Genomic DNA, 25,075 nt, shown 5'->3' with positions numbered 1-25,075 from the left:
TTGTTTTGCTTTGCTTGAGGGTAGCTTCAGAGGCTATAAAAAGTGCATCATCTTTGCCAGATAAGATGTGCATGTTATCTGTCTGAGGAAAATCATCACATCATCAGAAGGAATGTGAAAAAAGCACTTGACTTACAGGCAAAGACTATAACGACCACAGAAGTACCTTTAAACATGAATGTAGGCCAAAGTCTGTATGCTGAAGGAGAACTATGGTCAAAAATGCTGCCTAGGGCAAAGGGGAATTCTAAGCATGTGTCCCCAGTCTACTTGCACAGAAAATGCAAAGTCACTAGAAAGTACTGCCATAGTTATAAAAGGCTGATGAGCCAGGTTCTTAAGTACAGGAGATTGGGATGAAAACAGTAAATGCATATAATGGCCTGCTTGGTGCCTGTTTGGAACTAGAGACTCAAATAAGGATGGAAACATTCCTCCCCACCCTCCAGTCCCACACTTGGCAGACAGTCCAGTAAGGCTGAAAGAAACTTCAGAACTAAAGGTATAGTGAGATGAGTGCTCCAGCAGACCTGGTGGAGGGCAGGCATTCCCGGAGCGCTGCTTCAGGGGGACAGGGAAGACCTCAGGGTCCCAGATTCACTTCAAGTATTGTAAAGGGGCCACTGACTGGAATGAACCAAACAAACAATGAAGGGAAAGCTTTCTGGACAGAAGTTCCAGCTTGTAAAAATACATCATAATCATTCAGAGACGTATGAGGAATTTGTATGGATGAAGAATGGGATTTTAGGTGGGAAACTAAGGGGATGGGGCTAGAATGTGGGCAAGGACAAGATCATGAAAGGGATTACATCCCATGCTAAGTAGCTTGGCCTGTAAACTGTGGATAATGGAGGAGAAAGACTGAAGGATTTTAAGCAGGTTCCATAATCATGTTTGTGTTCAAAAAAAATCGTTATGGCAGCAGTGGTGGATGAAGCAGAGTAGGGCCAAGGAAATCAGTAAGGAAGCTATTACAATAAACAGTCAGAAGTAATAGGGCTGAACTGAATTGCATCAGGGACAGGAGGAATGGGGAGGAGGAAAATGCTATAAAAAGCACCCAGGAGGTACAATCAAGGTACCTGGGTAGCTGAATAGATTTTTTCTAGTTGCCATAAACTCATGACAACGCTATGACAACTGCACTCCATCGGGGTTTTCACAGCTATTTCCTTTTGGAAAATCAACAGGCCTTTCTTCTGAGGTACCTACCTCTGGGTAGATTTGAAGCACCAACCTTCCAATTAGTAGTAGCCCAGCCTGTAACCATTTGCAGCACCCACGGACTCCACCAAATGGTTAAGGGAGTTAAAGAACAACTAGAAGTCAAGAATAATTAATTCAAGGGTAAAATGATGTCACTCAGTCAGAGAATACAAAAGAAAGAAGTTTGTGCAGGAAGGAGATAATGAGTTCAAGCAGAAAAACGCTAAGTTTGAGGCATCTCTAGGCCATCCATGAAAAACAGGAATATTCTGGACAGCAGAGGATAGGACTATCAAGTAGGGATCAAGTTTAGGGAGTCATCAGCATCTAGATCTGAGCTATCTAATATGATAGCCACAGCCACATATGATTATTTAAATGTAATTTAAATTTAAATTAAGTTAAATTTTAGGCTAGTGACTACCAAACTGGACACCGCAGAACAGAATGTTTCCATCATCACAGAAAGTTCTGGACAGCACTGATCTAGGTGGATGATCCAGAAGTGGACAAGCTGGTGCCGGAAGGAGGTACAAAGTAAAAAGAAACGAGGATCAAAGAGATAATACTTGGGCACGCTAATCTGAAAGGGTAGGAAGAGGTATGAGCAAAGATCAAAAAAAAGAACATCACAATGTTTATGGCAAAAGTTTCAAGAAGTGGTCAGCGCCAATGCTTTGAAGAAGTCAAGTAAGATGAAGCTTGAAAACCAACCGCTTGGTTTGGTAGTTGGTGATATGCTGAAGCAACTGCAGTGGAATGACAGAAGCAAAGTCAAGGCTGAAGAACTAATGGGAGATGGCTCAACCTCTCCTTTATGAGTCCATCCTGCCTTTTACTGACGCTATCATAATAAGAGCAGGAACAAGCTAAGAGCTATTTGGTGCTTATTATATGTTAACCACTATTATAATACACTGAATCATCATATCTAACCTCTAATATAGGGACTATTATTCCCATTTTACAGACGAAGAAACAAAACAAAAACAACAACACAAAGTAATTCTCCGAGGTTACACAGCTCAGACTCTGGAGTTAACCCCTGGGTTTATATCCAACAGCAAAGCCAGGATATAAACCCACGTTAACTCCAGAGTCTTTGTTCTTAAAGATTACACAACATCAATTCCTTGGTAATACTTTGGCACACTTGTTGGTTCACACATCTCTTTCTCCATTCTAGACTGACCATGAGCCTCTTAAAGTCAAGGATCAAACTGTTTCACCTGTGTTGTGCTTCGCATTAATTAGGGGCATTCAAATATTTACTGAATAAACAAAAACAACTAATTCAAAAAATCTGGCTATAAGGGAAGGAAGCAGAGAATGGTATTTAGAGAGGGCAAAAGGCCAAGGGAAAGTTGGGGAGTGGACTTGTTTGGTTTTGTTTCCGCTTTTTCTTTTATAATAGCAGAGAACTAAGCATTCTGATGGGAGGAAGCCTGTAAAGAGTGAAACGTCCCCGATGGAATGGGGCTGGGTCAAGAGTCATGATGAAGGGATTAACCTTGAATAAGAAAACACACTTCTGTGAATAATGGAGAAGAAAGAATGAAGAATGATGGCAGATACAGAAGATTACAGTAGCAGTAGCAGGAAGTTGATCCAGGGCAAGCAAAAGGGCCTTTATTTTCTCTCTGAAGAAGGTGTCAAGGTGAGCACCAGGAGCTAAGGGCAACTATCTCTAAGATCTATTAAGCGAATGCTATGATATGCTCCCATCCAGTAAAAATTGGGTATGGAGTACATTTACATATATACACTGAATATCATTGAAAGGTTACCAAAAAAAGAATGATAAGCATTGTTGCCTCTGTGGGGAGATCCTGAACTGGTGGTCTGAGATGGCTTAGCGAATTTCACTTTGTACTCTTACCCTTGGAGCATTGGTGGCACAGCGGTTAAAGCACTCAGCTGCTAACCGAAAGGTCAGCAATTCAAACCCACCAGCCGCTCTGCAGGAGAAAGACGTAGTAGTCTGCTTCTGTAACAATTTACAGCCTTGGAAACCCTATGGGGCAGTTCTACTCTGTCCTACAGGGTGGCTATGAGTCGGAATCAACTGGACGGCAATGGGTTTGGTTTTTTTGGATTTACTGTTATGTTGTTGGACTTTATTTTTTCCAAGTGCATATATTACTTTTTCAATTTAAAATATCCTTTACAAAAAAAGGAGGCAGGACCATACAGAAGGTAAAGAGAGTAATAAACATTTAACAGAAATGCTGAGAGAAACGGAAAAGGAGGTAACCAAAAAGAGGTAGGGCTTAATTGTGCTCATACCCAGGCTTGCCTATTCCCAGCTGCAGCACCTGAGTATTTTCTAGCTGTGCCTCAGCTCCATCATGTTACAAAACAAGGGTAAAGAGAGTACCTACTTCACACCATTGTATGAGGATTAATACAGTGCCTGGCACACTGTAAGGCTGAATAAATGTAGCTATCATGATGATGACCATCATCTAGCAGCTCTGAGGCTCCAGATAATTGGTGTTGACTTAATACTAGGCACTGTGCCTAGAGCTATCATAAAATGTACTAACTTAACAAATTCTCACAACACATTCACAGCATAAATACTGTAATTATTTCCATTTTACAGATAAGAATGCTGAGGTGAACAGGTTAATTAACTTCCCCAAGGACATACGGCCATATTTGAATCCTGCTTGGGCCCTTTTTATCACAGTGGTTAGGGGTGGGGCTCTAAGCCAGGCCCCTGGAGGAGCTTGAGTTGGCCGGCTTTGTTCTCCAATGACCCACATAGATTTCTAGTAGTATTCACCTGTCCTTCCCCATCACCACAAAAGTCTTTTATAAGAGAAATGAACATTTGGGGTATATCAGTAACATTTAAATTTAATTACGAATGGGTTAATGAACCAGGCAGTATAAAGTTAGAAGACTAATTCTGCACAGATTTGCAATTAGCCAAACATTCAGATTCCAACTATAAACACAAGTCTACATCAGGTGCCACAGAGAAAGTGATTTCTTAAAAACTTACAAATATATGCACAAGCAACTACAGCAGTTTCACGATAACATATCAATAAAAGCAAAATAATACTCTCAGAAGAGAAGCTGAATGAAGTTAGAACAGTGGTTTTAATTGGAGACCATCACCTTTTATAATGAAATGAAACTGTCACAATGAATTTCTAAATGCAGATTACGTGCATTCCATTCTTCATGTTCATTTCTCAGGCTGTCGAATTTTTCATTAAAAAATAAATTGTAATTGTCATTTAGGACTGAATTCTATCCAAGAGTTTGGTAAACAAAAAGTTTAATTCTATATTAAAATCCATAATTAATGTGACCAATTTGCAAAGCTTTTACTTAGAAACTGACTGTTACTAACTATTGTTTTGTGACACCCAAATAAACAGCCCCCTTCAGAAAACTGCAACAATTACACGATAAACTCACCACTGTCCTGGGAAGATACTTCATAATAAAATTAACCAAATATATGCTGTCCTATGGATCCTGCAATTAAACTAATTCATGTGTTTTCCTAAGGATTTCAAGAAATTCTACACCATAACTCCAAAAGAAGCATGCACTTTATTTTTACTTCTAGAATGGCCTAGAATTAGCAGTGATTTCCTTGGAGAAAGCTATGGCACTCTGAATATGTATTTAGCCATCTCTACCCCATGAAAACCTGACTTCGACTATAGCTACTTAGGTCATGTCCTAATGGTTAAGCACTCAGCTGCTAACCAAAAGGTTGCCGGTTCAAACGCACCCAGAGACTCTGCAGGAAAAAGGCCTGTCCATCTGATTCCATAAAGGTTACAGCCTAGGAAACCTTTCGGGGCAATTCTACTCTGTCACATGGGGTTGCTATGAGTCAGAATTGACTCCATGGCACCCAATAACAACATCTGTGAACATCCGACTTGGACCATAGTTACTTGGGTCATGTCCCTCAGCACACAAAATGCCCTTACTATATATTTGATACATTCAATCCTAGTCCCCCTCCCTTTCCAGTACTTAAAATGTTCTATGATACTCAAAGATAGAGAGATTAAAAAGCCATCAGTTATAAATTCCATTTGGGAATCTATTTTTAAGGAAGAGAGAAAGACAGAAAATTGGGGACCCTCAAAACAACAGAACACCAATTAAAATTAAAATGGAAAAAAAAAACCAACAACCAGGCCTGTAAGCCCTTAGCTTAAGGAAATGAAAAGATTAAAAGGAGATATAGACAGAGAGGGAGGAAAAGGACCTATCAATAGAACTAACGAGGCTTCATTTCTTAAGCTTGATAACACACGGTGTTTGAGATATTTCCTATTATCTCTTTGTATGATAAACATATAAAATGTGTTTTTTAAAGATTGTAAGAGAGAAGTTTACCCTAAGAAAACCGTTTAGAAGTAAACTGTTTTTAAGCAGATTGTATGGATCCTTCACTACTGATAAATACTTACAAATCGCTGTTATCATCATTAGCCAAAGGACTAATGGTGCAAGACCTTTGCTTGGTTCAAATACTCTTCTGACTTCTTGACATAAATCGTCTCAGGCTCCTCAAACTGAGGTTTGCAAAGTTCTTCGACAGACTCTCCAGTTCTTAAGATTTTTTTAAATTTTATACTTTATCAAGATTATCCTAAATATTAATAGTAAGGTAAGCATATTCTGTCACTTATTAGCTGTGTGAACTTGGACAAGTTACTAAATGACTGCCCTGTAACCATGTTTTGTCAGGCACTTCTGGTGACCACACCTGCATTTGTGTTTACTACCAGCATGGTGCCAAGTAAGGGCCAAACAACATCATGACACAGTAGATTTTCACAAGGCTACTTAGGAAGGACTTCAGTTCCAAAATACGTTCATAATTTCAAAATGACACTATTCAAGGAACCATGTATCCACAACTATGGAAAGTTAAAATTCAAGAGAAAAATGGATATAGATGTTGGTGGTATTGGTTCTGATTTTTTTTTTATTCTTTTCAACAGCTTCACATAGTTTATTAAAATATATTTACAAAACGGTTATTTTCTTTTTATCATAAATAGATTTCTGACAGTCCACTACTTCACCTACAGTCTCAACTCAGGGCACTGTAACACAAAGAGAGTGGTGTTTGATGACAGCCCCCTACCAACAATGTGAGGCTGAGTCTTCGGGCTCATCAGTCTGTACTTACCTTCCCCCTTCCTAAACCCTCTGAGATTCCATTTCCATCTAAGGATATCAAGTTGACAAAAAAGAAAACATAAAACCATATATATATCTTTCCATTACTAAAGCCAATAATGGTGACTTAATTTTAGCATAACATCATCATCAATCACATTAAATTAATGGTGCTGTTAATTTGAATTTTATTTGTTTTATAGTTTTGTTTTGGATTTTACATGTAAATTTGTGTTCATTTTAGAGTTGTAAAAATAATCCATGAGCATAAAGAGTATACACTTAGTTTTATATCTACATATATAACATTATTTTTATTACCATTCTAAGTCCATACTGGAGTAGCATGAGAATTTTTTTTCTAAGTTTGAGAAGAGTAGAGTGCTTCCATTGTAGGTTTCTTTTTTGTAAGTTTCATTTGTACTCAAGTTTCATAGTTGCAGGATCCTCATTTTACAAATAAAGAACATGCTCCTCACAAAGCTTCAGGACCCTACTCTGGCCATTCAGCCATCGGAATCAGAACATCAGTCAGCTGCATCAATCTGAATGTCACCTGACTTGCTAGGATAAGAACTGAAAATAGAATGGCTCTGCCTTCACTACACCATGAGGAAAGAGCTCAAAACTGATTTTTTTTTTTTTTTTTTTGTCATTTTAAATAGTTTCTTGTCTCTCCATAACCCCCAGGTCAATTAAAATTTTCCAGTATAAGAAAGTTACTATTCAAATATCCAATGTAATATCCCCAACGCCCTAAAATATTTCTTTTAATTATACTACTTCTATTACTAGTAATAATAACAAAAACAACAATCATATATTTAGCAAATATGTACAAACAGCTTACAAATGAGCCAGGTACTACTCTAGGCCCATCACATACTAAATTTTAATCTCCACAACAATCCATTTACACATAAGGAAACTGAGCACAGAGAGAGGTTAAGTAACTTGTCCAAGATTACACAGCTAATAAGCGACATCACTGGGATTGGAGCCCAGAAAGTGGTACAAGTCACTGTTTATACATAAATTCTATGCGTAATGCCTTTCCAACAAAAAACAAAAAAAAAACAAAAAAAACTGTAAGATAGGATGGAAGTGGATCGTTTGAAGAATAAAATCATCTATGGCAAGCATTTCCAAATAGTTTTCACTAATTAGCTAGTAACTTGAACATTCCAGCACCAAAAACTTAACTTATTTAAACTCTTAAATTCTCCCCTAAGTTAATAGTGTCTATTTGATTTGCTATTTGAGAAAATTACTCCCAATGACAAGGTATTTCAATGCCACCCTGCTGCTATTGAGAGAAAAGCTACCTTTGTAGATCCTTTTCAAACAAAGCCCATGCTTTGATCCTTAATATCCCATGAAGTAAAAGGTTATGCTTAATCTATATTTTATAGATCTAAAAGTCAAACTAGTTTCTGGAATAAACAAGCAAGAGTGTGATGGTAAGCATATTCTTTAGCATTCATTTGATTCCTAGTTTGGAAGATACTATGTGCTGAGTTAAAGACAATTACATTAGTGTAATACATAGCAGTTTTTTCTTGTATTATTCTGCAAGCATAAACAAGTTATACACATGTTAATTTACATTCTACATAAAAAGCCTATTTTAAATCCAATTTATAAGGCCATAAATATATAAAGATTCTAGGACACAGCAATAAAGCTATGCCGTAAAGCAGGGTTAATTCAAGACAACAATAATAAAAGCATGACAAATTTTAGCATTCCACCAACTGCACAAAGGTGTTTCAGGTAACATCTGTTCAGAAGCAATTGTTACAAGATAGACTAGATGAGATGCAAGGTTTCACGGTGTAATAAATGTTTGTCAGTTTGCTTGCTTCATAATTAAAGACATGAGTCTTCGAAAAAAAAGCAATTAAGCCTTGCTCTAAATCTGAGACAATCATCCCTACCCCCACCCTCTTTAACCCTCAAAGAAAAGATCCAGAGTGATCTAGAAGTAATACTGTACATGATCAACTTTGAGCAGCTAAATGTAACCCCCAAACAGCCACTTAATATATATTATGTTTCTTTTGGTAAACCACATATTAATAAACAAAAACTTTTTTTTTTTCCTGTTCTATTCAGAAGGATACAAAAGAAAGTCTGGGAAGGTTTAGAGTAATTTACTTACATGAGTTGCCTGAATAAAATGATGTTACCTTCTTATAAAGGTTTCAATGTCTGATGTGAGGTAGAATTTTGACATGAATAAAACTCAGGTGCCTAAAGCCTCCAACTAGGAATACTATCTCCAATTCTTGACAGCTTTAACTCTAGGATAAGTGAAGACATCACTTTAACTGAGAACTTAACGAAGAAATAAATTCAAAAAAAGAGCATACAGAAATCACCTTCATCTTTTCTCAGCTTTCTAACAACTATGAAAATGACACAGCAAACCAAGACGAATGAAGGTTTCGGTTGTTACTCCAGGAGACCAAACCATAGTTATTTCGTATCGTCCAAAATTACAAACCTTCTGACGTGAAATGATACCACAAGGGAAGGACTTAAATGAGTTTGATGGTTTTCTGAAACATACATTTATAAACCGTTCAACCAGACCTTTAAATGCAGTCATCACCACAGCTATACCTGCCTCCAAAAAACACAAAGTAATTGGGTGAACATGCAGTAATCTCATCATATCTATGCTGATTTCAACTCTACTCAAGACCCACTTCAAAAAACAAAAATTTTCCAGCCGTGTGTCTCTTCCCATCTCACAACCTGCCTACAATCAGAATATCACAGATTCTATATTCATTAAAGGCATTATTAATCACTGTTCGTGGTTCCTGGTTGAGAAAAGAAGCAGTAAAAATTAAAACTCTAAACAGCCATGGGAGGATATTATAGGAGAGCAATTAAGGATGTGTGCTGGTCTGCTAACTGAAAGGCTGGCAGTTCGAACCCACCCAGTGGCTCCAAGAGAGAAAGACCTGGCGATCTGCTTCCACAAAGATTACAGCCAAGAAAGTCTTATGGGGCAGACTCTGTCACATGGGGTCGCTATGGGTCGGAATCTAACCGACGGCATCTAAGGAAGTCTGGAGCCAGCTGGCCTAGGTTCAAATCCCAGCCTTACCAACTGGCAGCTGTGTGACCTAAGGCAGTTTAACCTCTGTACCTCAGTTTCCCTATCTGTAAAACAGGGCTTATAATACCTACCTCCTAGAGTTATAAGGATGAAATTTTAATATTTAATATTTTAAAGTATTTACTATAGTTTGGTATATAGTTAACACTCATAAAAGATAACTTATTGACTAACAATGCCCAAACACAATAGACATATCGATATTAATGGACAGAAACAGGGTGAAAAATATATCACACCCAAAATTGCAGGTACTGCAATGACATACTTAAACAATAATTAACAATCCCATAAAATTGGATGCAAGATCTGCATTAAAGTCTGTGAGGATTTTTAAAGGATATTCATAATTGAAAAGAAGAGCTACTCTCCTGTTGTGGAGTGAATTGTGTCCCTCAAAAATATGTGTTGTAAATCCTAAACCCCTATACCTCTGGATGTAATCCCATTTGGAAATAAGACTTTGTTATGTTAAACCAATCACCTTTCAGGTATAAAAAGAGCAGATGAGGCCCAGAGAAAGAAGCACAAATAGAGGGGAAGACACACACCACATCGAGATCACCAAGGAACTCAGGAACAGAAGCTTAAAGAGACAAGGACCTTCCCCCAGAGCCAACACAGAAAGCCTTCCCCTACAGCCAGGGCCCTGAATTCGGACTTCTAGTCTCCCAAAAGAGCCCTGGTGGCACTAGGCTGCGAACCAAAAGGTCGGTGGTTCAAAACCGCCAGTTACTCCAAAGGAGAAAAAGCCTGACAATTTGCTCCAGTAAAGACTGCGGCCTAGAAAACTCTATGGAGCAATTCTACTGTGTCCTATACAGCCACTATGAGTTAGAATTGACTCAACAGCACACAACAGCCTCATAAATTGTGAGAAAATAATTCTCTGTTTGTTAAAGCCACGTGCTTGTGGTATTTCTGTTACAGCAGCACTAAGAAACTAAGACAGCCCCCAGCTTGGGCCAGCTAATTTACAGGCCTCCTTTAAAAGTACTGGCCCACATTCTAGAGATGTAAACTTCTCCCAGAAGCCATTGTCCACTCTCACTTTGGATCTGGTGGCCACCACTGTGTGTTCTATATGTTGCTAGGAGCAGTGGGAGGTAAGAACATATCACAGAGGGAATTTTCAGGATGTGGAAGGCAACTGTTTACTTTTGTTCTAGAAAGGAAACAGGACTCAGGTCCAGGTACTGAGGATGTGACCTAGTGCAGGTACCAAGTTTAATGATCCTAGTAAATTCTATCTACATTCACAGTCTCTACACAGTGCTGCCATGTCCTCCCCACCTACTCAGGTTGCATCCAGTCCCCCAGTAGCTATGCCTAGTATCTCAGAACTCACTGTTTAACATGAGAAAACCATGAACTGACTCAACATCTGGCAATACAGCAGACTGAACCACTGAACAATAACTTTTTGAGGCATTGCTGGGATCTCATAGGGAAGGGATAGTCTCCAAAGAGTACCCTCCACCCCAAAAATAAGAGTTACCTGGGTGGAGCTGACTGCAGTGGGCAGACTGGGAAGGCTGCCCAGAAGGCAGTTTTGAGATTGAGATACTGAGCCCTGAGCCAGGAACAGAGTTAGAGAGTTAAGCCTAAAGTCCAGCCTCTCTTAAGGGTCCCAGCTTAATAGGGAGGTAGTCCCAAATCAGCAGCACCCTCAGACTCCTGGTGAAATCAAACTCAAATAATCTCTAGAGAAAAGCATCCCTAATTTAGACCTCTAAGAATCCTACAGGTTAAGATCAAGCAATGAGATTACAAAGATCACCATGTTGGAGTCAATATGTTGTTGTTTTGGGGTGCTGTCTAGTCGATTTTCAACTCTTAGTGACCCTACGTGACACAACTGCCCCATAAGGTTTTCTAGGCTATAATCTTTATGGGAGCAGATGGCCAGGTCTTTCTCCCGTGGAGCTGCTCGGTGGGTTCAAATCACCAACCTTTCAGTTAACGGCCAAGCGTTTAACCGCTGCACCACCAGGGCTCTGTGTGAGTCAATGTAGACAGTCCAAATACTAGATTTGTCAAATAAAAATAAGAACAGCCAGGTATGAAATATTTAAATAAATAAATGACAGATCCACAAAAGTCGAATAAGAAACAAGAACTCTCAGGAATGACCAGGCAGATTTGAAAAACAAACAAATGGAACTTCCTGAAATGCAAAATATAATTGCTAAAATCAAGTATTCAATAGCAAATTAGATATAAATGATGGCAAAATTAGTGAACTGGAAGACATATCTGAAGAAATTACTATGTAAGCAAGAATCTAAATTAGTTTCAGAGACTACCAAGGGTTCAAATTCATTCTAAATTAATTATGAAGAAGTCATGATTCAAATCAGACCCTCCACCCCAAAACAAACACAGTATTTTAGATGAGCTTACTGATTTTAGAGCTGGAAAGTACTGTCTCATCTATTATGCCACCGCATCTTCACAAATAACCCTTTTAACAAATGACATGCCGAGAAGGTCATTATGCCAGACATAAGATGTGAAAATTAGCACAAAGACTAGACTACAACCCAAATCATGTAATAGAAACTGAATGAAATTAAACCTAAACATTAATTTAGGTCCTATTTTCATGATCTACTTGCTGGAAATGATTCACAGCAAATCATACCTCCCCATTGTATTTTGGACCACAAGAGTCAGAGATAAAATGGGATGTGGTTCTTAACCCAGAGAGTAGACTGTAAAAGGAGCAAAAGTCATTGCCCCCGTGGATTCTTCTCATATTTAGCAGGCTCTTTCTTTTTTTTTAATTTTTGTATAGTACTTTAGATGAAGGTTTACAGAACAAATAGCTCCTCATTAAACAATTAATACACATACTGTTTTGTGACATTGGTTGCCAATTCCACAACATGTCAACACTCTCCCCTTCTTGACCTTGGGTTCCGTATTACCATCTTTCCTGTCCCCTCCTGCCTTCTCATCCTTGCCCCTGGGTTGGTGTGCCCATTTAGTCTCATTTTGTTTTCTGGGCCTGTCTAATCTTTGGCTGAAGGGTGAACCTCAGGAGTGACTTCTTTACTAAAGCTATAAGCGTGTCCGGGGACCATACTCTCAGGGTTTCTCCAGTCTGTCAGACCAGTAAGTCTGGTCTTTTTGTGCATGGGTTGGGGTAGAATTTTGTTCTTCTTTTCCTCCAGCTCCGTCTTGGACCCTCTATTGTGATCCCGTCAGAGCAGTCCGGGGTGGTAGCCAGGCACCGTCTAGTCGCGCTGGACTCAGTCTGGTTGAGGCTGTACTAATTGTGGTTCATTAGTCCTTTGGACTAATCTTTCCCTTGTGTCTTTGATTTTCTTCATTCTCCCTTGCTCCAGATGGGGTGAGACCAGTGGAGCATCTTAGATGGCTGCTGAGCAGGCTCTTTCATTGCGAAGTTAACCCTATCCTATTTATTATTCAGCTCTGTCATGACAACACTCGTCAAGTACATATTTGATCCCTCTGCTAAATAACTGAAAATATGCAAAATTTTGCCATTCCTATGGCTATCTTGATACTTAATCTAGCATAATTAATCCATGTCATTACTCATTTTCAGTATTCTGAAATATATTTATAAAAATATAAATATATTCTGATATATTTTATAGCTCTGCTCTGAGTTTTAGTCAACTCCTATCATTTTTAAGTAGAAGTTATACTTCATGACTCACTCCTGGTTTACAAACTTTTATTGCCTCAATTTGTGAATTATGGTTTAAATTCTTCACAATTTGTACTTTTATACAGGAGAAAACACATGCTGTATAGTAAGATTTCACCCATCACTAAAAAATGTTTTTCCATACTTGTAAGTAAAATAGAGGTGTCAATACTAAATTTTCAATTCTGTTGAAAATCTATCAACCCACTAAGTGATTTATTTACACACATGTATCACATCGCTGGGTATTCCTTCACTAGTAAATACCAACAAAATGATTTACAAGACGTTAAGGTACTTCTGCTGAGTGTTAAGGTAAATAAGAGAAGCAACCAGAATAACGAGTTTCAAATACTTAGACTTCTTTCCAAACTAAACAAAACATTCTTTAGTAGTGACCACATGGCCCGCCAAGTTTTAAAAAAAGCTGTTTGAACTTGGAAAGCTATATCTACGTTAAAAAGAAAAAAAAGTTCTTCTTGCATTAAAATATTAAGCAGAAAAGAAATATTATTACTAAAAGATGACTCTGATACTGTCATATCCTTTTACACGGGGTGGGCGGGAGCGCTCAGCTTAAAAAATGCAGTATCCACCTAGATGACGTCAATACATATACACTTGAATTGCTTTTCCACATCATCCTTAAGAAACTCTGAGCAACGTTGACGATCAATACATATGCCACAGGATCCAAACAGAACTGGATTCTGTTGTCATCAGTTTATTAAAGGAGTGGCAGCTCTGGAAACCTAGATCAAAATTTAGCCCACCAGGACCCAGCACTGGACCACCCTCCGCTGTCAGCCAAGTCACAGGAGAATGAACTTGAAGGACCCCGGACCCGCGAGCCCATCTGCAGGGCGGGAGCTGCCCAACCCCAGTTTAAGGCGACACTTACGAACTTGGGGCGTTTCTCCCCAGGCTCCTCGGATCCGCCAGGCGGCGGACGGTGCTGGGCGTCCTTCCGGCGCGGCACTTTGCCATCCCTGCAGCCGCGGAGCGAGGCGGAAGAGGGGTAGGGGGCCCCGGCCGAGGAGCCGTGCGCCAAGTGATGCAGGCGCTGCCGGTGCCGCTCCATCCTTCCCCGCAAGCCACAAGCGGAAGCTCAGAGATCAGCTCCAATGATCGCGCGTCTAGCGGCAAATTCGCGGTCCCAGCACCGCCGCCTAAGCCTCCAGACCGGCCGGTCCAACTGCTGCCGGAGGGGGCCGCCGCCTACACATCCGAAAACTCCCGCCACCGTCGGCCCGCCCCCGGCCCGCCAATCCTGCGCCGCCTGGTCAATGACACACCCAGGAACCGCCCCTTCCGGGTCCTCTGAAACGTGATTGCCTGCGCCACTCGTCAATTCCTTCCATCGAGGCTGCTCACCTTAAGTGCGCAGGGTGGGGTTTGGAGAAACGGAGAGAGTGGTGGAGGAAGTTGTTTTTCTGGATTTAGTTGGAGTTTGGAGAACTGGTGTGGAAGTGGAGACCGGCTCTGCGCCGGCATTTGAGCAGCTCTAGAACGTGAAACCATCTACTTCTCATATCTGCAGGCCACTGAGGCACCACAGTGCAATGGTTGCTAGAAAGAGTAGTTCTAGGATCTGCTTTCCGGTGTGCTCGGAGGGACGGAACGACAGCGCCCACGACGCTCCAGAAGCATAAATTCCTGACATATTTACTGAGTGCCAAACTTAGGGCCGCACTGGGGTGAGAGAGGGGTCCACAACAAAAACAGAAAAAGCTAGTTCACAAAACTCCCAGTCTCGTGTGACTCGCAAACCTTTACACAGATGGCAAAATAATGTGACTGTTATAGCAGTTATTTGAAACGTTTATTGAGGACAAAGAGAAGAGAGATTAAATCTGAAAGCATAGATTTGGAAAAGCGAAAGGAAGGATCTTTGGGTTTCATTAGGCCAAAAAGTGGCAGAGCTTTCCAGATAAAGGACATTCCAGACAGGAGTGGGACACGAGGTGTAAAGAGCTTAGAGTTAAAAGAACTTCAAGGGCTGATGGTAAGAGGGCCTTGAACTGAAACCATGCAAAAGAGTTTGGTGTATATACCCCAGGTCAAGCTACCAATTAATGACAACAGAGGCAAGGCTAAGGCAATTTTCTCATGTGTCAGTGTTATTTCTTCGTCCTTTAAAAGTCATCTTTTCCTTTGAGCCTTTTATTTAAATTATCTATCTTCTGACGATATAAAGGTGGTGTGGACCAAGACGCTGGTGGGCATGCAGTACTGATTTTAGTAAAAGATAAACAACGCTAGGTAATCCATTGAGTACTGACACGGGTTCAGAAAATGGGCCTTGGTCCACGTAAATCGCGTTTGACTGTTGTTGGGGTTTTAGGTTTTGTTGTTTTTTTATGGGGGAGGGAGTTATCTGTTTTGTTTTGTTTTGTTGTTTTTGTTTTTGCTGTACCAGACTCTCTTTCCTGGTCTCTCAAGGAGCACCTAATCTTTAGGGAAACTTCCAGGAGAACAGGAAGGTCAGGAGAGCAAGCAGTTCCTTGTGTCTTGATGAATTATACCTAGATGCCAGTGTTATTTCTGCCGTTCACTAATTCTTTGATGTTGCAGAAGATGTTTAACTTTCTTTGACTATCTGTAAAAGGGGAATAATAGTAAAAGTTAGATAGGATTTGACAACCTTATGTACAACAGAACGAAACATTACCTGGTCCTGTGCCATCCTCACAATCTTTGGAATGTGTTGTGGATTGAATTGTGTCCCCCCAAAAAATGTGCTGTAAATCCTAACCTCTATGCCTGTAGTTATAATCCCTTTTGGGAATGGGTTGTCTTTTTTATGTTAATGAGACAATTAGTGTAGGATGTGTCTTCAGTCAGTCTCTTTTGGATATAAGAGGTTAAACAAGCAAGCAGAGATGGGAGAAGAGAGATGCCAACCCACGTGAAGATTGTCAAGGAACAGAAGCTCAGACAAGAGCATGCCTCCAGAGCCAACAGAGAGAGAGAAAGGCTTCCCCTAGAGCCAGCACCCTGAATTTGGATTTCTAGCCTCCTAAACTGTAAGAAAATAAATTTCTGTTTGTTACACAAAGTTACCCACTTGTGATATTTCTGTTATAGTAGCACTATAGGACTAAGCATTTTTGAGTCCATCGTTGTGGCTATTGTGGAAATCCATCTCACCGAGGGTCTCTCTTGCCCTCGCTGGCTCTCTACTTCACCAAACATGATGTCCTCCTCTAAAGATTGATCCCTCCTGATGAAACCTCCGAAGCAAACAAGTTGTACAATGTTCTATTGTGATCCATAAGGTTTCACAGGCTAATTTTTGGAAGTACATCTCCAGGCCTTTCTTCTCATCTGACTCAGTCTAGAAGCTCCACTGAAACCTGTCACCATTGGCGACCCTTCATACCTTGGAAATATTGCCAGTTCGGTTCCAGGCCACCGCAATAAAGTGAATATCGCAATAAAATGAGTCATATGAATTTGTTGGTTTCCCAGTGCATATAAAAGTTACATGTACACTATACTGTTGTCTGTTAAGTGTGCAATAGCATTATGTCTAAAAAAGAATGTGTTGTTAGGTGCTATCGAGTAGGTTCTGACTCATAGCGACCCTATGTACAACAGAATGAAACACTGCCCGCTCCTGTCCCACCCCTACAATCCTGGTTATGCTTGAGCCCATTGTTGCAGCCATTGTGTCAATCCATCTCGTTGCAGGTCTTGCTCTTTTTCCTTGACCTTCCACTTTACCAAGCATGATGTCCTTCTCTAGAGTGTGGTCCCTTCTGATAACATGGCCAAAGTTTGTGGGACAAAGTCTTGCCATCCTTGCTTCTAAGGAGTATTATGGCTGTTCTTCTTCCAAAACAGAATTGTTCATTCTTCTGGCAGTCCATAGTATATTTAATATTCCTCGCCGACACCATAATTCAAAGGCATTGATTCTTCTTCAGTCTTCTTTACTCTTTGTCCAGCCTTCACATGCAGATGAGACAATTGAAAACACCATGGCTTGGGTCAGGTGCACCTTAGTCCTTAAAGTAACATCTTTGCTTTTTAACACATTAAAGAAGTCTTTTGCAACAGATTTGCTCAATGCGATACGTCGTTTGATTTCTTGACCACTGCTTCCATGGGTGTTGACTGTGGATCCAAGTAAAATGAAATCCTTGACAACTTCAGTCTTTTCTCTGTTTATCATGATGTTGCTTATTGGTTCAATTGTGAGCATTTTTGTTTTCTTTATGTTAAGATGTAATCCATACTGAAGGTTGTAGTCTTTGATCTTCATCAATTACTGCTTCAAGTCCTCTTCACTTTCAGCAAGCAAGGTTGTGTCATCTGCATAATGCAGATTGTTAATGAATTTTCCTCCAAACGTGATGCCACTTTCTTCTTCATATAGTCCACCTTCTCTGACTGGTTGTTCAGCATAAAGAGTGAATAGGTATGGTGAAAGGATACAACCCTGATGCACACCTTTCCTGATTTTAAATCACACAGTATCCCCTTGTTCTGTTCGAATGACTGCCTGTTGGTCTATGTACAGGTTCCACATGAGCACAAACAAGTGCTCTGGAATTCCCATTCTTTGTTTTGTTATCCATAATTTTTATGATCCACACAGATGAATGCCTTTGCATAGTCAATAAAACACAGGTAAACATCTTTCTGGTATTCTTTGCTTTCAGTCAATGTCCATCTGACATCAGCAATGATATCCCACGTCCTCTTCTGAATCTGGCTTGAATTTCTGAAAGTTCCCTGTCGATGCACTGCTACAACCGCTTTTGAATTATCTTCAGCAAAATTTTTACTTGCGTGTGATATTAATGATACTGTTCGGTAATTTCCGCATTCGGTATGAATCTAGGAAAATTGGAAATCATCAAAAACGAAATAGAACACATAAACATCAATTATCCTAGGCATTAGTGAGCTGGAATGGACTGATATTGACCATTTTGAATCAGACAATTATACGGTCTACTATGCCAGGGATGACAACTTGAAGAGGAATGGCATTGCATTCATCATTAAAAAGAACATTCCAAGATTTATCCTGAAGTACAACTCTGTCAGTGATGGGATAATATTCATACGCCTACAAGGAAGACCAGTTAATACAACCATTATTCAAATGTGTGCACCAACCACTAATGCCAAAGATGAGGAAATTGAAGATTTTTACCAACTTCTACAGTCTGAAATTGATCAAACATGGGATCAAGATGCATTGATAATTACTCATGATTGGAATGCGAAAATTGAAAACAAAGAAGAAGAAATAGTAGTTGGAAAATACGGCCTTGGTGACAGAAGCAACATTGGAGATCACATAATAGAATTTTACAAGACCAACGACTTCCTCATTGCAAATACCTTTTTTCATCAACATAAACGGCAACTATACTTGTGGACCTCACCAGATGAAGTACATAGGAATTAAATTGACTGTTGTCTTAGTCATCTTGTGCTGCTCTAACAGAAATACCACAAGTGGAAGGTTTTTAATAAAGAGAGGTTTATTCTCTCACAGTCCAGTAGGCTAGAATTCCAAATTCAGGGCGTCAGCTCCAGGGGAAGGCTTTCTCTCTCTGTCGGCTCTGGAGGAAGGTCCCCGTCATCATCAGTCTTCCCCCGGACTAGGAGCATCTCTGTGCAGGAACCTCGGGTCCAAAGAACGTGCTCTGCTTCCGGTGCTTCTTTCTTGGTGGTATGAGGTTCCCCAATTCTCTGCTTGCTTCCCTCTCCTTTTATCTCTTATAAGGTAAAAGGTGGTGCAGGCCACACCCTAGGGAAACTCCCTTCACATTGGATCAGGGATGTGACTTGGGTAAGGGTGGTGTTACAATCCCACCCTAATCCTCTTTAACATAAAACTACAATCACAAAATGGAGGCCAACCACACAATTCTGGGAATCATGGCCCAGCCAAAATGATACACACATTCTTGGGAGGACATAATTCAAACCATGACAAGTACAGCTGTGGAAAGAGTCAATGGAGGACCTCAATATCATCAGTCAGAACAAGGCCAGGGGCTGGCTATGGAAAAACAATGTAAATAAATTAATTAAAAAATACTTTATTATTTAAAAATGCTAACCATCATCTGAGCCTTCAGTGAGTAGTAATCTTTTTACTGGTGGAAGTTCTTGCCTCAATATTAATGGCTGCTGACTGATCGGGATGGTGGTTGCTGAAGGTTGGGATGGCTGTTTTAATTTCTTAAAATATGACAACAATGAAGTTTGCCACATCAGTTGACTCTTCCTTTCATGAAATATTTCTCTGTAGCATGCGATGCTGTTTGACAGCATTTTACCCACAGTGGAACATCTTTCAAAGTCGGAGTCAGTCGTCTCAAACACTGCTGCTTCTTTGTCAACTAAGTTTATGTAATATTCTGAATTTTTGTTGTCATTTCAACAATGTTCTCAGCATCTTCACCATGAGTAGCTTCCATCTCAAGAAACCACTTCCTTTGCTCATCCATAAGAAACAATTTCTTATCCATTAAAGTTTTTTTTTTTGCTTTTTGATAAAACTTATTTATTCCACATGTATTATTTTATGTTAATAGGAAATATATTACTGTATTATCTACAAGAATTATATATTGATAAATAATACTTTCTCCGAGTGAAATTATATTCCAAAAAGGTAAATTAATAATGTGCATAAAATAGATCTTTTTTTTTTTATTGAACTTTAGATGAAGCTTTACAGAACAAACTAGCTTCTCATTAAACAGTTAGTACATATATTGTTTTATGGCAATGGTTCATAACCCCAGGACATGTCAGTACACTCCCTTCTCGACCTTGGGTTCCCTATTACCAGCTTTCCTGTCACCTACTGCCTTCTAGTCCTTGCCCCTGAGCTGGTGTGCCCCTTTATTCTTGTTTTGTCCTATGGGTCTGTCTAACCTTTGGCTAAAAGGTGAACCTCCGGAGTGACTTCATTACTGAGCTAAAAGGGTGTCTGGGGGCTGTAATCTAGGGGTTTCTCCAGCCTCTGTCAGGCCAGTAAGTCTGGTCCTTTTTTGTGAGTAAGAATTTAGTTCTACATTTTTCTCCAGCTCTGTCCAGGACCCTCTATTGTGATCCCTGTAGAGCAGTCAGTGGTGGGAGCCAGGCACCATCTAGTTGTACTGGACTCAGTCTTCTGGAGGCTATAGTAATTGTGGTCTCTTAGTCCTTTGGACTAATCTTTCCCTTGTGTCTTTAGTTTTCTTCGTTTCCCTTGCTCCTGAAGAGGTAAGACTAGTGGCATATCTTAGATGGTCGCTCACAGGCTTTTAAGACCCCAGATGCTACTCACCAAAGTAGAATGTAGAACATGTTCTTTATAAGCTATGTTATGCCAATTGAGCTAGATGTTCCCCTAGACCATGTTCCCCACAGCATCTCAGCCCAGTAATTCAGTCCCTAAGAGAGTTTGGATTTGTCCATGGAGTTTCCATGACCTTTTCTTGTAGAAGTTGTGCTGGCTTCCCCAGTATTGTGTACTGTCTTACCCTTCACCAAAGTTACCACTTATCTATTATCTATTTAGTGTTTTTCCACTCCCGCCTTTCCCCTCCCTCATAACCATCAAAGATTGTTTCTTTTTGTGTATAAACCTTTTCGTGAGTTTTTAGAGTAGTGGTCTCATCCAATATTTGTCCTTTTGTGATTGACTTATTTCACTCAGCATAATGCCCTCCAGATCCATCCATGTTGTGAGATGCTTTGCAGATTCATCACTGTTCTTTACCGTTGTGTAGTATTCCATCGTGTGTATGTACTTTAGTTTGTTTATCCATTCACCTGTTGATGGGTATCTAGGTTGTTTCCATCTTTTTGCTATTGTGAACAATGCTGCAATGATGTACAGGTGTGCATATGTCTGTTTGTGTGACGGCTCTTATTTCTCTAGGATATATTCCTAGGAGTGGGATTCCTGGATCATATGGTATTTCTACTTCTAGCTTTCTAAGGAAGTGCCATATCATTTTCCAAAAATGGTTGTACCATTTTGCATTCCCACCAGAAGTGCATGAGAGTTGAGTCTCCCTGCAGCCTCTCCAACTTTTGTTGTTTTCTGTTGTTTTAATTTGTGCCAGTAATGCTGGGGTGAGATGGTATCTCTTTGTGGTTATGATTTGCATTTTCCTAATGGCTAGTGATCCCGAGCATTTCCTCATACATATCTGTTAGCTGCTTGAATGTCTTCTTTGGTGAAGTGTCTGTTCATTTTCTGTGCCCATTTTTTAATTGGATTTATTTGTCTTTTGTGGTAGAGGTGTTGGGTTTTCCTGTAGATTTTAGAGATTAGACCTTTGTCAGATTTGTAATAGCCAAAATCATCCATTAAAGTTTTATCAAGAGTTTGCAGCAATTCAGTCACATCTTCAGTCTCCATTTCTAATTCTAGTTCTCTCACTATTTCCACCACATCTGTAGTTACTTCCTCCACTGAAGTCTTGAACCCCTCAAAATCATCCATGAGGGTTGGAGATTTTTCTGAAGTCTTGTTAATGTTGATATTTTTACCTCCTCCCATGAATCACGAATGTTCTTAATGGCATCCAGAATGGTGAATCCTTTCCAGAAGGTGTTCAATTTACTTTGCCCAGATCCTTCAGAGGAACCACTATCTATGGCAGCTATAGCCTTATGAAATGCATTTCTTAAATAATAAAACTTGAAATTCAAAATTACTCCTTGATCCATGGGCAGTAGAATGGATGTTGTGTTAGCAGACATGAAAGCAACATTAATCTCTTTGTATATCTCTATCAGAGCTCTTGGGTGACCAGGTGCATTGTCAATGAGCAGTAATATTTTGAAAGGAATCTTCTTCTGAGCAGCAGGTCTCAACAGTGGGCTTAAAATATTCAGTAAATCATGTTGTAAACAGACATGCTATAATCTAGGCTTTGTTTTTCCATTTACAGAGCACGGGCAGAGTAGATTTAGCATAATTCTTAAGGGCTCTAGGATTTTCAGAATGATCAATAAGCATTGGCTTCAACTTAAAGTCACCATCTACATTAGCCCCTAACAAAAGAGTCAGCCTGTCTTTTGAAGTTTTGAAGCCACGCATTGACTTCTCTCTAGCTATGAACGTCTTAGATGCTTCGTCTTCCTATATAAGGCTGTTTCATCTACATTGAAAATCTATTGTTTAGTGTGGCCACCTGCATCAAGTATCTTAACTAAATCTTCTGGACAACTTGCTGCAACTTCTACATCAGTACTTGCTGTTTCACCTTGCAGTTATGTTATGGAGATGGCATCTTTCTTTAAACTTCATGAACCAACCTCTGCTAGCTTCAAACTTTTCTTCTGCAGCTTCCTCACTCTCTCATCCTTGATAGAATTGAAGAGACTTAGGGCCTTTCTCTGAGTTAGGCTTTGGCTTAAGGGAATGTTGAGGCTGCTTTGATCTTCTAGCCAGACTACTAAAACTTTCTCCATATCAGCAATAAGGCTGTTTCGCTTTCTTATCATTCATGTTTTAATGGAGTAGCACTTTTAATTTCCTTCAAGAACTTTTCCTTTGCATTCACAACTTTGCTAACTGTTTGGTGCAAGAAGCCTAGTTTTCAGCCTCTCTCTGCATTCAACATGACTTCCTTACTAAGCTTAATTATTTCTAGCTTTTCATTTAAAGTGAGAGATGTGTGACTATTCCTTTCACTTGAACACTTAGAGGCCATTGTATGGTTATTAATTGGCCTAATTTCAATATTGTGGTGTCTCAGTGAATAAGGAGGCCTGAGGAGAGGGAGAGAGATTGGGGATCGACCAGTTGGTGGAACAGTCAGCTCACACACAACATTTATCGATTAAGTTTGCCATCTTATGTGGATGTGGTTCACGGTGCCCCAGAATATTTACAACAGTAACATCAAAGATCACTGATCTCAGACCACCGTAACAGATATAATAATAATGAAAAAGCTCAAAATATAATGAGAATTACCAAAATGTGACACTGAGACATGAAGTGAGCTCATGCTCACTTGAAAAAATTGCACCGATAGACTTGCTCAATGCAGAGTTGCCACAAACCTTTAATTTGTAAAAAACACAATACCTGCAAAGCACAATAAAGCAAAGCACAGTAAAATGAGATATGCCTGTATTCCCCCATGCATCTGTCAGTATGTCATACTGTGGGGGCTTGCGTGTTGCTGTGATGCTGGAAGCTATGCCACCAGTATTTCAAATACTAGCAGGGTCACCCATGGTGGACAAGTTTCAGCTGAGCTTCCAGACTAAGACAGACTAGGAAGAAGGACCCGGTGGTCTACTTCTGGAAAGAATTATCCAGTGAAAACTTTATGAACAGCAGGAGAACATTGTCTGATATAGGGCCAGAAGTTGAGCCACGCAGGTTAGAGGTCACTCAATACGACTGGGGAAGAGCTGCCTCCTTAAAGTAGAGTCAACCTTAATGACATGGATGGAGTCAAGCTTTCGGGGCCTTCATTTGCTGATGTGGCATGACTCAATATGAGAAGAAACAGTTGCAAACATCCATTAATAATAGGAATGATTTCATTTTACTTGGATTTACAATCAATGCACACAGAAGCAGCAGTCAAGATATCAAAAGACATATTGCATTGGGAAAATTTGCCGCAAAAGTTCTCTTTAAAGTGTTAAAAAGCAAAAATGTAACTTTAAGGACTAAGGTGCACCTAACCCAAGCCATGGTGTTTTCAATCACCTCACATGCATGCGAAAGCTGGACAATGAATAGGGAAGACGGAAGAAGAACTGACACCTTTGACTTACTGCGCTGGTAAATAATATTGAATATACTACGGACTGCCAAAAGAACGAACAAATCTGTCTTGGAAGAAGTACAGCCAGAATGCTTCTTAGAAACAAGAATGGCAAGACTTTGTCTCACATACTTTGGACATGTTATCAGGAGGGACCAGTCCCTGGAGAAGGACATCATGGTTGGTAAGGCAGGGGGTCAACGAAAGAGAGGAAGACCTTCAACAAGATGGATTGACATTGTGGCTACAACAATGGGCTCAAGCATAACAACGATTGTGAAGATGGCACAGGAGCGGGCAGTGTTTTGTTCTGTTGTACATAGGTCGCTATGAATTGGAACTGACTCAACAGCACCTAACAACAACAACAACATGCCTGTATTGAAATTCCTGTGGTATAGCTTCCAGCATCATAGCAACACTAAGCTACCACAGTACAACAAACTGACGAATGGGTGGTGGATAATAATAATAGTAATAATACGAACATACATATATACCAAATAGGGGTATTGTCAGGCTTAAATGATATATCATATGTAAAGCTCTTAGAATTGTCTCAGTGCACTTAAGCCAACAACCCTGTAGTTGGACATGTTGGGTTTATTATTCACAGTGAATGAGAATGTACACCAGGGGTAACTGTGGAGTGTCTCAGTAAAATGGTGTTAGGACTAGTATGATTTAGCCTTGGTTAGGTGAATTGGGGAAACAGAGCAGGAAGTGTTGCTCTGGATTGGGTGCTGCCAGGTAGCAGGGACAGTTCAATAATGATTGGGTATCTTAATAAATCTTATCCAGAAAGAAGGCAGACTAACCCACTACTGTTGAGTCGATTCTAACTTATAGCAACCCTATAGGATGGAGTAGAACTGCCTCATAGGGTTTCCAAGGCTGTAATATTTACAGAAACAAACAGCCACATCTTTCTCCCATGGAGCAGCTGGTGGGTTCAAACTGCCGACCTGAGTGCTTTAACCACTGTGACACCAGAGCTCCTTAGGCAGACTAGAGCGAGTCTGAATTTATAATTGATATGGAAGTGGCAGTCATCATATTAGCCGGGAGACAGGGATGTCTGGTATTTTGTGGTTTGCAAAGTGACCTTGTTGTCTCTGCTTAGACCAA

At 40.0% G+C, this 25,075-nt stretch overlaps 1 protein-coding gene across 2 annotated transcripts in view; it reads right to left on the bottom strand.

Moving 5' to 3' along the window:
• Positions 1-14,372, bottom strand: part of DIAPH3 (diaphanous related formin 3) — a 516,843-nt gene extending 502,471 nt beyond the window's left edge. For both annotated transcript variants that reach the window (XM_004386838.2, XM_004386839.2), the window contains exon 1: positions 14,089-14,372. In XM_004386838.2, coding sequence (XP_004386895.1) covers positions 14,089-14,268 — 180 coding nt within the window. In that variant the 5' untranslated portion in view covers positions 14,269-14,372. The remainder of the gene's footprint in view (positions 1-14,088) is intronic.
• Positions 14,373-25,075: the final 10,703 nt, after the last annotated feature.

Source organism: Trichechus manatus, unplaced genomic scaffold (genome assembly GCF_000243295.1).
Source record: "Trichechus manatus latirostris isolate Lorelei unplaced genomic scaffold, TriManLat1.0 scaffold00173, whole genome shotgun sequence".
In the NCBI taxonomy this organism is placed as follows: domain Eukaryota; kingdom Metazoa; phylum Chordata; class Mammalia; order Sirenia; family Trichechidae; genus Trichechus; species Trichechus manatus.
Note: the sequence above shows the minus strand (reverse complement) of the source record. Positions and strands in the feature narration are given on the sequence as shown.